The 13,800-nt window shown below is 36.9% G+C and overlaps 1 protein-coding gene across 2 annotated transcripts; it reads left to right on the top strand.

The window, feature by feature from the left end:
• The first annotated feature begins 208 nt into the window (after positions 1 to 208).
• On the top strand, positions 209 to 13,800 carry LOC127508310 (GTPase IMAP family member 9-like). 2 transcript variants are annotated; one of them, XM_051886101.1, is made up of 8 exons: positions 209 to 637; positions 3,229 to 3,396; positions 3,568 to 3,901; positions 3,990 to 5,120; positions 5,226 to 5,264; positions 9,594 to 9,707; positions 9,826 to 10,464; positions 12,489 to 13,800. In XM_051886101.1, the coding sequence occupies exons 4-8, from the start codon at positions 5,108 to 5,110 to the stop codon at positions 13,280 to 13,282; spliced, it is 1,599 nt and encodes a 532-aa protein (XP_051742061.1). In that variant the 5' UTR covers positions 209 to 637; positions 3,229 to 3,396; positions 3,568 to 3,901; positions 3,990 to 5,107; the 3' UTR covers positions 13,283 to 13,800. The 2 variants fall into 2 exon arrangements, with proteins under 2 accessions (XP_051742061.1, XP_051742069.1); XM_051886109.1 differs by lacking the exon at positions 12,489 to 13,800 and having other exon boundaries at positions 224 to 637; positions 9,826 to 12,473.

Here is a 13,800-nt window from a genome sequence, read left to right as displayed (position 1 = left end):
TATAATGGCAGTGAGTGAGTGATATCAACGAATATAAAGCTCAAGAAAGTGCATCCATCCATCATAAACGTCTCCACACGGCTCCGGGGGGATAATAAAGGTCTTCTGAAGTGAAGTAATGCATTTATGTTAAAAAAAGAAAGGAAAAAAAGTCCATATTTAAAAAGGTATGAAGTAAAATATGTAGCTTCCTCCAGACCGCCTTCCGTATTCAAGTTACGAAGAAAGTGTAAACTGGTGTCACGTCAGTTAAGTTTTTTTTTTTTCTGTAAGTTGAATAGGGAAGGTGTAGGACGTAGCGTAAGCTTTTTGAACTGCAAGAGTTTTACACTTCCTTCACAACTTGAATACGGAAGGCGGTCTGGAGGAAGCTACATATTTTACTTCATAACTTGTTAAATATGTTTTTTTTTGTTTTTTTTACACATGTATCGCTTCACTTCAGAAGGCTTTTATTAACCCCTGGAGCCGTGTGGAGTTCGTTTATGATGGATGTGGATGGAGACACTTTCTTCAGCTCTTGACCCCTGTTCACTGCCATTATAAAGCTTCAGGATGCGCCAGAATATTTATTAATATTTCTCTGATTGTGTTCATCAGAAAGAAGAAAGTCATACACACCTAGGATGGCTTGAGGGTGAGTAAAGCTTGGGGTCATTTTCATTTGAAAGTGAACTAATCCTTTAAGTCAAAGGCTTAGGTCACTTTCACTTAGATATTTTTTCCTAGTAATGAAAATATATCTGATTAATCATCAAAATATTGACTGATTACTTAATTACCAAAATAATCATTTATAATTAATAATGACAGCCTTCGATTAGTTAAAACATTTAAAAATCCACCTGGGTCATTCCGTGTCAAATCAACCAAATTTTGGAAACTTCCCCGGCTCAAATTTCTGATTTTGTTCCTATTTCTTCTGTAGAAAGACAAACATAAATTAAGAAGAAAGCCAAAATATTAAATGTCACAGATGTATGTTTACTGACTAATCCACTGTTTTGTAGAGGGGGATCAAAATGACGATTTTCACCTGAGATTTGGAGCCAATTTACAGGGGTGTAAAAATGACTTTAGAAAGATGGCAGCATCATTATTTTGTTTTTACACAGAAATTGGCAGGTCAATTAGTAAAACCTGTTGGTGTCGTTAGATGTGCTTCTGCCTATCAGTCCATGTGTGAACATTTTTTAAGTTTATTTTTTTCTTAACCAATTCATCATTCAACCGGAAGTATTTATTAAAAAAAAAAAAAAAAAAAACGATGAATAAATATCCATTTAGTTTAGTTAGCTTGCTATTTAGCACAAGCGTAAACTATAGCGGGAACGAGAAGTGAGATTCGTGAGTTGGGACTTGGGAGAGAATGGGTTTTTTAGTATAGTATTTAAAAATTATTTAGCCCAAATTTACTGTTGGTAAATATATTGAGCTTGTGCGTGTTTAACATGTTTTACATCGATGATGTGATTTTACATCGTTATGTGCTTGATGTTTTTATGACTGTCTGATGCTTTCTCCTATCAGTTTAAATGATTTACAGTTTAAGGAGAAATCAGAAATCCAGCAGCTGAAGGTAAAATGTCTTAAATGAAGGCGATAATATTTATTACAATAGTCTAGCAGCTATTCCTTTTGGAAAGCAGAAGTCGTGTTTATAACACTGTTTATTTTGGGCACTTTTCTTCGTGTCTGAGGAAACTTTTTCTTTTACAGTTTTTCTCAGTTGATTTGGCACAACTGCTCTCAAAACAGTTAACATCTAAACACTCTTTTTTTATTTATTAAAAGTAAATACTAACATAAAATCTACAAGTGTTTCTCTAATGATTTTAGAACACTTTCAGCTGTAGATGTACAAATACACTAATGAAAATACACGTTTATTGTAATGTTTTTCCAGCAGGTTTTGTTATTTGGGTCATTGAGCAAATAAAGCTTCAAAAACATACTGTTTAAACAAGCTTAATTTGTTACATAACATTTCAGTGTTTACATTCTTTCTTTTTTTTTTTTTTTTTTTTGTCAGGTATTTGCAAATAAATACTTGAAATGAGCTGTTTTTATCAGTATTTGAGAGATATCTACAACCCTTTTCAATCCGCCACAGTGATCTACTGGAGTCCTCTGGATGTTGCATTACAGTATCAGGTTTAACATTATTACCCTGTCAGTTGATAATAAAATATTTGCAGTTGTGCCACCCTGACAATTGAAAATATACAGATTGCTGGGCAAAACTACAAAAACTACGGATATTTATATACATATAAAATATATATATATATATTCAAACATAACAGTATGCCAAGGTATTGTATCTTGAATTTCTTATAAATTACAAATACACTAAATAAAGTACAAATACAAATAAATAATTTCTTTCCACTGCACCAGTGTCCTCCACTGTATTCAGCTCTTCTCCTATCCTCCTTTTTTACTTCCTCCTCTCTCCTCATGTATGATCTCATTCTATCTGTTCCTTTCCTTCTCATTACACCCTTCCTCTAACCACACCACAACCTTTACGCTTACATCTCTTTATTTCCCCCTTCTCTTGCATATTTTCTTGCTATATTCATACTTTCCCTTTTATATTTTCCCTATTACATAATGCAATTGTGATAAATGTGTAAACATTTGTGAAAAACACATTTCCTGTGTTGAGTGTATCATTAATCAAGCAGATATCAGTTTGGGGCTAACTGAAAACACACCATGTGCATTTGATAATATGACAAATTCCAGAGTTTTGTTTGTTGTGTTTGAACAAATGGTACATAAATGTTTGTGATTTGTGTAAAGCCAATAAAAATAGCTGTGATTTTCCTGATATATTAAAGTTTTGGTTGGATTTATGAACTATAATGAAAACATTTGAGAATTTTGTGCGTAGTGTTCTGAGAAAATTACTCATGATTTGCAATTTGTGTAAAATGAATGAAAACACACAAACTGTTTAGGACAATTACAAAGTGTTCAGATCACTGAGTTAACTGTTTTGAGAAATGTGATCTGAGTTTGGAGAAATGTGTCAAATCGATTGAGAAAAACTCTAACCACGTTGAAACGACTTTTTTTTCTGTGTGGAAATGATAAAGAAAGACCGTCCTGGAGATGAAATATAGGGAATATGATATTTGAAGAAAATAGAGTAAAATAAAGATAAATCGATTTTTATGTATCTATTATAAATGTCTTATAAAATGATGTGTTTGTGTTCAGATGTTGAGCATGAAAGCGCAGATGGATGTGATCTGCTGTAAATCAGTAGGAACTGATCTGTCCATGCTGGATATTGAGGATTTCATCAGTGAAATCTGTCAGCTGAAGAAAGAGGTGGCGTCACTGGAGGCAAAGCTGAGAGAAAGAGGAGACAAACCCAACAGAGAGGTTTGAGCAGCTCATTTCATCCTTCAGATCAATCAAACCAAAGTTTTGTTAGCTTCTCACTTCTTATGCACATCTCAAATTAAACCAGCAGCTAAATATGTTTAAAAAATCTCCAATATAATGAGTAATGAGTCTAATATCAACAGGTTGTTGTTTATTTGTGTTTGTCAGGATCTGGAGAAGGTTTCAGTGTGTGTGACTGACGGGACAGAAGCTCAGGATTCAGTCTGGAGATCCAGAGACACACAGGACTCAGAGCTCAGCCTCACTTTACTGTGTTATACTGACGCTCAGGATCATGGATCCGCTGATCAAACCTCTGACTGTAACGCTGGAGAACAGCAGATGCTGCAGACGCCGCTGAAGATGTGCTCCGTCAAACTGGTGGACTGCAGGAACCTGATAGAGAGCAGAGGAGAAAAAACCACAGCAGAGGAACAACAACAGAGACATGAGGAGGAAGATGAAGATCAGAATAATGATGATGATGAGTTTATTCCTGCAGGTTTGTTTTTTCTAGATGTGGATGTAGCCGAACTCTGAGTACAGTTCAATGTTAGACTTTATTTTTTTTAATGTTTTGTTCTTTTCAGGTGAGAATGGCAGTTCATCTTCTGATGGAGAAACAACCTCAACATCAAAAGATCAGCTGAAGGTCAAGAGTTTGAATCAAGTATTGTTGCTTCATTGTTACTATGTCTTTTAAGTCTGTGACAAGCAGGGAGGGACGAGAGCCATGAGGGAACGGCGCAATGCCAGTGGCGTGATTGCTAAAGAGCGTCACCTGCGCTTGGCACCGGTCTCGTATCTCTCACGGAGGAGCTCCAGAAGCATAAATGGAGGAGCGACGACAGTGAAGGACGAGACAGGACCAGGCCTGGATTTTATGTTAAGTGACCTGTCATGTCCAGTGTAGACAGCTGTTGCGGCATGACTCGATAATGGTTGCGTCCCTTTGGTAACACTATCTGACTAATTATGAGTAAATAACCACTGCCATTCCTTCCTTAAAAAAACATTTTCTGATATCAAGAATTGATCTCTGACCAGGAATCCATACTTACTTATTTAGTTGAAGAATGTTGACAGTTAAGCTGAACCTGAACACAAACATGTTAGTATGTTGATAAGATAAAACCCACGCAGAACATGAGGAAAAGTTCATAACAAGTACCTTACTAATTTACCAGTGTAGCTCTTTATGTTCACAGTTTAGGACGTTTTACCATCCTTAAAATGACAAATTGTGGTAAAGATTGTAGAATATCAGCCTTCATTGCTGTCTGTCTGTATATAATTTGTGCTATTTCAAATGTTATTAAAGAAAAACTTTTAACAATATCTGTGCTTTCCAGCAAGAATTAGTTTCACTATGTTGCCATACAAATTTGGTATTGTAAAAATGTCACATATTGTATTCTTTCCTACAGGATGTTTCATGACAATATGATCTAGAAAGGGCCATTTCACCACTACAAAATACAAAATACGTCAGTAGTAGATAAACAACTGGAATTACTTTTTTTTCTTGCTCATGTTTTGATTGGTTAAACTGCCTGTGTGACGTGCACTTGTGCCATATAAAGTTTTCACTTCAGTTTGAGTGACACTCTGTTTTACAGTTTAACAAACCCTGCATGCTTAAAAATAATAAAAACAAGTGATTTATTCACAGCTTTCTGTTAAGAATTCAAAACCAAACAGAAACAAAATGAGTGAAAAAGGTGAGTACATCTAGTATGAGCATAAGTATTAAACATTGAAAAACCTAGAAAAATACATTTATTCTACAATATCTACAAAAACATATAACATTTGTTTCCTCACAGTACCTCTAATTTCAAAAGAAGATGGCATTAATTTGGCAGGTAAGACCCATTCATTCACTTCACTTGAGTGTCATACATGTATGCATGTGTTTGGTTGTGAAAGAGTCTCTTTACCCATAGTTGGTTTCATTTCTGCCATTTATTTTCAACTGCAGTTGCCTCATTTTAAACAATCACTTAGAAATATATTTTTAATTAATTTACTGTGAAATTTTATGATTAAATTAACTTGCACAATTACAAATATACCATCAAAGTTTCATTGTGTGGAAAACTTGTTATAACTTGCTGTAGTGCAGTGCTCTCTCCTAAGTAACTAAGCATTGCTATTAACTTACTGTAACTATTTCTTCAGTTGCGTAACAGTAGCTTTCAAACTAGCTTTTCCAGTAACAATTAGAGTTGGGAAACAAAAACAGTTTCATTTTTAAATGCTGTCCTGAATGAAATGTCCCCATCTAACTAACAGGGAACCATATGGAAATGTTCTGTTAACTTTCAAAATGTCCTCTTTGTAATGTTGCTATGTGACCGTAGAATAACCAATATGGAATGTCCCCCTAAAGTCATATCAGGAACGTTATTTTATGACCAACAGAGGAACATGTAGGAACGTTCTGTTAACATCCCAAATGTCCTCTTTGTAACGTTCTTATGTGTCCATAAAAAAACCAAAATGGAACGTGCCTCTAAAGTCATATAAGGAACCTTGAACTTCAGCACTTTCAATACCAAAAGAAGACATTTTAGGAACGTCCCTATGTTCTATAAACGGTTGGAATATTTGTCGCCTTGAGAGAACTTTTAGGGAACATTGCACAAGGTCACAAGAACGTCCCCTCCTGTGTGGGTGCAGAGCAGAAGGTGCAGGAGACCATCAAGGCAGAGCAGGAGGATCAGAAGACCCCCAAGAGCTGGAGACTATGGTGGAACTGAAACAGAGAGTTTATTGACGGCCTTAATGGCCATAACAGGGAGGTCAGGGAGTTCAAAAAGCCCTCCTTGGCTTGAGACGGGACAGACAGAGAGTTAAGAGATGACCTCCTTGGCTGTAACAGGACAGGTAGAGGTTTCAGAGACAGCCTTCTTGGCCATGACAGGGCAGTGCAACAGTGCATCCGGAAATTATTCACAGCGCTTCAGTTTTTCCACATTTTGTTATGTTACAGCCTTATTCCAAAAGGGATTCAATTAATTTATTTTCTCAAAATTCAACAAACAATACTCCATAATGACAATGTGAAATAGGTTTGTTTGAAATCTTTGCAAATTTATTAAAAATAAGGACGAAAAAAAAAACCCCACATGTACATAAGTATTCACAGCCTTTGCTCAATACTTTGTTGAAGCACCTTTGGCAGCTAATGGGCTATACACACGGTTACTTCCTGGTTGTCGTTAAGCCAGCTCGGGCACATTTCCAGTGAACTGTTAGCTGTTCATTCTGTACTTGCTGTACATCGACACAAAACCATCAATGGTTGACTTTTTAATGATGTATTCATATTTTAATGCAGTTATCACATTTACCTAATTTGCCAATAAACCAGTTTTATTGATTGCAATAAAGATGAAGCTATTGGGACCGTTTAAAAACGCAGTGTCTGTAATTAGACACACACACACATTTTTCCCCAGCACTTCAAATATTATTTTTAATGTGATGACCACAAACATTATTTGTTCATCCTTCTGAGATTGTCCCCATTGTAAAACCGAACGTTTAAAAATGTGGGAAATTCAATATTTGATAGAAAACACTTATTTAAAAATAAAGAAGACACTAATGACCACTTTAACCAGCAGGTGGCGGCAGAGTAGCATTTATTTGCACACATATCAGCCATTCCCTCTAATCGTTTTTCAGTTAGTTTCGTTTTTGACTAAATATTAAACTTTATAAAATAACGAGGTTTACATTTTGTCAATGTGAAGTATGAAGTACTCACAAAATCTTATGGAAAAAAAACTTTTCTTGTGAATGAATGACACAGAAAGCGAGCACCGCGCTTTCCCTTTATAATCACAGCAGCTGTCAGTCAGTGCAGCGCAAGATCATGATTTCAGCACACTTGTGAACACACAATTTATTCAATTTATTCTAAACTGCACTATAAATATTTAATTTTTGAAGCTTTTTTTTTCACACGAAAGTGTGAAAACTGATGGTCGAATTGAATTTAGCCGAGGAGGAACAATGAGGGACTTTTTTATTTTTTTATTTTTTTATGCTGTCTTATGTTTGAATAACTAAATTAATGCTAGGCCTGACTATGTAAGTGACTATATTCTGATTATAAAATAAGTATTACACTACTGATGCTCAACACACCAGCAAATGACATCTCACCGGAAGTTTTCGAGCTGGATTATATTAATGCGGAAGTTCTAAAGAACGCTCCGTGCATATAGTCCATTACAACCTCAAGTCTTTTTGAGCATGATGCTACAAGCTTGGCACATCTATGTTTGGGCAGTTTCTCCCATTCTTCTTTGCAGGACCTCTCAAGCTCCATCAGGTTGGATGGGGAGCGTTGGTGCACAGCCATTTTCAGATCTCTCCAGAGATGTTCAATCGGGTTCAAGTCTGGGCTCTGGCTGGGCCACTCAAGGACACTTTCACAGAGTTGTCCCGTAGCCACTCCTTTGTTATCTTGGCTGTGTGCTTAGGGTCATTGTCCTGTTGGAAGATGAACCTTTGCTAGAGTACTCTGGTCCAGAGGTCCAGAGCACTCTGGAGCAGGTTTTCATCAAGGATGTCTCTGTACATTGCTGCATTCATCTTTCCCTCAATCCTGACTAGTCTCCCAGTTCCTGCCGCTGAATAACATCTCCACAGCATGATGCTGCCACCACCATGCTTCACTGTAGGGATGGTATTGGCCAGGTGATGAACTGTGCCTGGTTTCCTCCAGACATGACGCTTGCTATTCAGGCCAAAGAGTTCAATCTTTGTTTCATCAGACCAGAGAATTTTGTTTCTCATGGTCTGAGAGTGCCCCAGGCGGGCTGTCATGTGCCTTTTACTGAGGAGTGACTTCCGTCTGGCCACTCTACCATACAGTGCTGCAGAGATGGTTGTTCTTCTGGAAGGTTCTCCTCTCTCCAAAGAGAAACGCTGGAGCTCTGTCAGAGTGACCATTGGGTTCTTGGTCACCTCCCTGACTGAGGCCCTTCTCCCCTGATCGCTCAGTTTGTCCGGGTGGCCCGCTCTAGGAAGAGTCCTGGTGGTTCCAAACTTCTTCCATTTACGGATGATGGAGGCCACTGTGCTCATTCACGGACCTTCAATGCTGCAGAAATTTTTCTGTACCCTTCCCCAGATCTGTGCCTCGATACAATCCTGTCTCGGAGGTCTACAGACAATTCCTTAGACTTCATGGCTTGGTTTGTGACATGCAACTGTGGGACCTTATATAGACAGGTGTGTGCCTTTCCAAATCATGTCCAATCAACTGAATTTACCACAGGTGGACTCTGGTCAAGTTGTAGAAACATCTCAAGGATGATTAGTGGAAACAGGATGCACCTGAGCTCAATTTTGAGTATCATGGCAAAGGCTGTGAATACTTGTGTACATGTTAATTTTTAGTTTATTTTTTATTAATTTACAAAGATTTCAAACAAGATTATTTCTCTCTGTCATTATGGAGTATTGTTTGTAGAATTTTGAGAAAAAAAAAAGAATTTAATCACTTTTGGAATGTAATTGGCTGTAACATAACAAAATGTGGAAAAAGTGAAGTGCTGTGAATACTGTCCGGATGCACTGTGAATATTGTTCCAAAGTAAGGTTGTTTTTATCTATTGTCGTTAAAGGTTTCACGGGTTCCTCAAAATTTTTTGAGCACAAAATCATTCCGGTTAACTTGGCTCACCAGTTCACAAAACTTCGGTGTGAGCTTTGATTAATCTCAAATCCTGTTGAAAGCCCACAAGTGAATCTGCTGGATCCATTTTTTGGTTAGGTCTTCTGTAACATTGGTGAAACTCAGTAATGAGGGAGAACTGGATCCAAATGTAGAGTAAGATTTAATGAAAATAGAATTCAAAATAATATAAATACTAACCAAACACCAGGGAACACAAGGACTGAACAAGTAAACTGAAAGTAAAAAGGTGCACAGTTTCCTGTGATGGGTAGGTTTAGGGGTAGGGGTAGCGTAGGGCGATAGAAAATACGGTTTGTACAGTATAAAAACCATTACACCTATAGAATGTCCCCACAATTCACAAAAACAAACCTGTGTGTGTGTGCTTCTGAAAGTCATATTTGTAAGGCTAGAATCAGAATAAGTTTCATTTAAGATTAGAGTTAAATTTCTAAGCAAAGCTGGTATGTTAAAATTAAGTTCATTGTGATTTCAGAAATAAAACCATCTGCTGCAGTGAGTCAAATTAAAAAGACGTCACTGAAACTCTCTCGCCTACACAAATCAGAGGCTCATGGGAGGACACAGAAAAGGACAGAAGACAGCACAAGTACATACTTTAACTGTTCTAATGTTAAAAACAATGTCAGCTAGATTGAAAACTTAAGATCTTAGATCTATTTTTTTTTTAAATGCCATTCACATGCTCTGTTTAATGTGATTCACAGTAGCAATTCCAGCTGAACTCAGGATTGTTCTGGTGGGTAAAACTGGATCAGGAAAGAGTTCAACGGGAAACACCATCCTGGGTCAAAAGCATTTTAAGGAGGATGTTTCACCAGTGTCAGTTACTAGAACCTGTGAGAGAGGAGATGTAAAGTTGGGTGACCGGATCATCTCAGTCATCGACACTCCAGGACTGTTTGATACGACAATGTCAAAACAGAAAATGAAGGATGAAATAGTGGAGTGTGTTTACATGTCTGTTCCTGGTCCTCATGCATTTCTGCTGGTCATCAGACTGGGTGTGAGGTTCACAGATGAGGAGAAAAACACAGTCAAATGGATTCAGGAGAACTTTGGAGAAGAAGCTACTTGTTACACCATCATTCTGTTCACTCACGCTGATTATCTGAGGGGGAAACCATTAGATGTGTATGTCAGTGAAAGTAAAGATCTCCAGGCTCTTGTTAATGATGTTGGTGGCAGATTTATCTCATTCAATAATGAGGACATGGAGAACCGCAATCAGGTCACAGAACTGCTGATGAAGATTGAGAAGTTGGTGGAGGTGAATGGAGGAAAGCACTACACTGATGAGATGTACCAGGATGCTCAGAGCAGGATACTAGATAGAAAACGGTTCTGTAAGTGTGTTTGTGTCTTTCTTTGTCTTTGAAAAATGTTATCAAATGATAAAGTATGTTATATATATATGTTTCCAGGGGCATAACTCAAATTTTTTCCTTGATGACATATATAAAAATATCAACAAAGCTTTTTTTTTTTTTTTTTTTTTTTTACACCAAACAATTCAGTCTACACTTATCAGTTCGTAAGATGTAAATAAACATACAAGCCAGTTCGTAAGACGTAACCTAAGATGTAAATAAACATAAACCACACTGTGCATGTGCAATAATGTATTTTTGAATGTGATTTACAATTGAGGCTGTCAAAAAGGCTTAAAAAATAAATTCTTAACTTACATACTAATATTACCATTTAGATGAATTTTGGTCAGGTGAACAAAAGCTTCTGGCTTGTCTCCTAAATCCACAAGAGGGCGCAATGATCAAAATATAGTGAAACTAAATTGAGTACTGCATTAAATTGTTTAAAGCAATGAAATAACATGACTGTCTATTTAAACCTGTATAACGTTTTAAATTGTCATAGGCTACATAAAACAAATATTATATCATAAATTGCATACAATTATATTATAAACAAACAACAATTATAAACAAAACAGCACCATGTTCTTAAGAATAGTTTAATGCAAAGAACATACAGAACACATTTTTGCAATAAAAACAAGAGGCAGTGAAAAAAATTACAATGTCTCACTTTTTTTATTTATAACTTTAACTCTACGCTCCGTTCAAAAAAACATTCGCAAAATACGAAAGCGACGTCAAAGACATCTGTCTAGCGCAGGGTCTGCAATCTATGACACGCATGCCAACGTGGAGGGATAACCGCTGCTATGTGAGCAAAAGCAATAGGTGTATGTATTTTATTTGAATAAAGAATATTGCACATCCATACTGATCTGCATTTGATGTAATCATTCCTCGTTGTCACACAGCTTGTTATTAAGTTAGGAGCTATAAATACTATTAAACTGCGCAAGTTAAGAGTGCAGCTCTAACAAACCTGCTGCGCATCACAAGACACCAGAAGAATGACGCAGATCAAGATGTATCAAAAAAGTTAAGTCCGTTTTGCTTCTGACTCACTGCGCGATCGGGTAGATTGGTGTAACCCCTTCTGTTCGAACCGCCCGCTTTAAGCGGGACTCGAACCCGGGTCCGCCGGCATGGGAGTCGAGCACCCTAACAAGGAGGCTAAAGACCGCAGTCCCGTCAGTCGCTAGAGCGCCTCTTGAGATCAGGGGAGTGAGGTTTACACGCACAGCTCTTACCTTACCGGCCTACGTCGTTACATTGGGCGGATTTGAATTTGATCGTGCGGGTGGACAAAATTTGGACAGGTTTGGGGTCAGTTTGCCGGTTTTCGAATATCTAAATTGTTTGTTAAATGAGTTTAAATGTAGGTACTATTGTATGCATGAATAAAAATTGTATAAAAATGCTGTATTTAGAACTGTATTCATTCAAAATAAACATTTGTTTTGTTTATTTTAAAGATTTTTAAGTTAATATGGAAATATTAAACCATGTATGAAGTAAAAATAAGCTAGTATTCCTTCTCTAACATAAATCGACCATAATGTTGAGTTAAATGAGAAACCCAACATGCTAAATAACCGATGGTTGGGTTAGTCCATATTGGGTTTTTTTTTTTTTTTTTTTTCAACCCGATGGTACTTAGAGTGTACAGTAAAGAGTGGACTAACAGTCAATACATGAATTGTTGTGGGAGATGACTTGAAGGCTATTTGTAAATACATCTGTAACTCTAAGAGCACAGTTGGATGATTTAAGGTCTATGCCAGGCCTTTCAGTCAGATTGAAATTTCATTCAAATTGAATTTGCATAAAAGCTTTTCAAACTGAGCCATCTATCCAATTAGTAATGGATTATTAGGTTGCGTGTAAATCTCTAGTTTCATTTGCTGTACCGAAATCATTAACTCTAATTAGTCTACTTGTTTTTAATATCTGGATTGTAATTGCTCTGCTTTATTTGAAATTCTGATTGACAGGGTCTGGGAAACCGAGAATTGTGCTGCTGGGTAAAACTGGATCAGGAAAGACCAGTGCAGTAGAAACTATTGTAGGCCAAAGTTTTGAAAGGAGAAATTCTGCTACTGAAACCTGCGAGCTAAAAGAAGCACATGTGAATGGAAAGAGCATCACAATAATCGACACTCCAGGACTAATTGATGCACCTGAAAAGAAGACGAAGAATGAAATAGAGAAGTTTGTCATCAAGTCTGCTCCTGGTCCTCATGTGTTTCTGCTGGTGATCAGACTGGATTCAAGATTCGAAGAGGAAGAGACAAACATAATGACATGGATTCATGAGAACATTGGAGATGATGTTGCATGTTACACCATCGTTCTGTTCACTCACGCTGATCAGATGACGGGGAAGTCGTTAGATGAGCATAACAAAGACAGTCCAGATGTTCAGGTGTTTACTGACAGTTTTGGTAGCAGATATCACTCATTTAACAATGAAGACTCTCAGGTCACGGAACTGATGGAGAAGATTGAGAAGATAGCAGAGGGAAATGGATGGAAGTACTATACAAATGAAAGGTTTCAAAAAATTATAGAAAGAGATGTATATTTGGAGAGTGTTAAGGAAACCCTACATAAAGTTGCATTAGGAGTTGGACCAGTCGGAGCAGCAGCCATGGTGACAGGAGGTGTTGTCCTGGGCGTAACGGAGCTGGTTTTGGCACCGGCCGTGTTACTCGCAGGAGGCAGTCTGTTTTTAGTTGGAGCAGCTGGATTGTATATTGGAAAAAAATTGATCAAAAAAACTAAATGATTTGGAGACTTTTGAAAACAAATGTAGTTTAGTTTAGTTTAGTCCAGTTATCAAGGACTGATGTGGTCCCAGCTAACAAAAATATGTTCTAAAAGCATTTTGCAACTATTCCCATTAAGTTATAAAAACGCTATTTCTAAATGTTCTCTAAGCGTTCAAAAACATATCCAAAACAACGTATATTGCATTTAAAAGTACATTTTGTCAGTTCTTGCATTCCTTTAATCAGACCAATGTCCTTAACACAATGCAATACATTATAATTTAGTTTTAAATTTAGATTGTTGTTGTTTAATTTTAGATTTAAATTCAGATTGTTTGCTTCTTGTGTGTAAATATGTAGCCAAGTCAATAGGGGGCGCTGCTGTGGGTATCTTTAGAAGGTGCGATTTGCCTTTAAAAGGGTCATGAACTGAGAAATTAAAATTCTCTTGATCTTTTGACATATAATAGGTCATTGTACTATAAAAAAAACATCCTGTAAGTTTCAGAATTCAAAACTTTCTCGTCTAAAGGAG

Source organism: Ctenopharyngodon idella, chromosome 1 (genome assembly GCF_019924925.1).
Source record: "Ctenopharyngodon idella isolate HZGC_01 chromosome 1, HZGC01, whole genome shotgun sequence".
NCBI lineage: Eukaryota > Metazoa > Chordata > Actinopteri > Cypriniformes > Xenocyprididae > Ctenopharyngodon > Ctenopharyngodon idella.
This window is presented reverse-complemented; position numbering and strand designations above follow the sequence as displayed.

Excerpts from the sequence above, each read along its gene's own strand:
- LOC127508310 (XM_051886101.1), top strand. Across the intron at positions 5,265-9,593 it reads AGATGGCATTAATTTGGCAG|AAATAAAACCATCTGCTGCA; the intron begins GTAAGACCCATT and ends TTGTGATTTCAG. Across the intron at positions 10,465-12,488 it reads ACTAGATAGAAAACGGTTCT|GGTCTGGGAAACCGAGAATT; the intron begins GTAAGTGTGTTT and ends TCTGATTGACAG.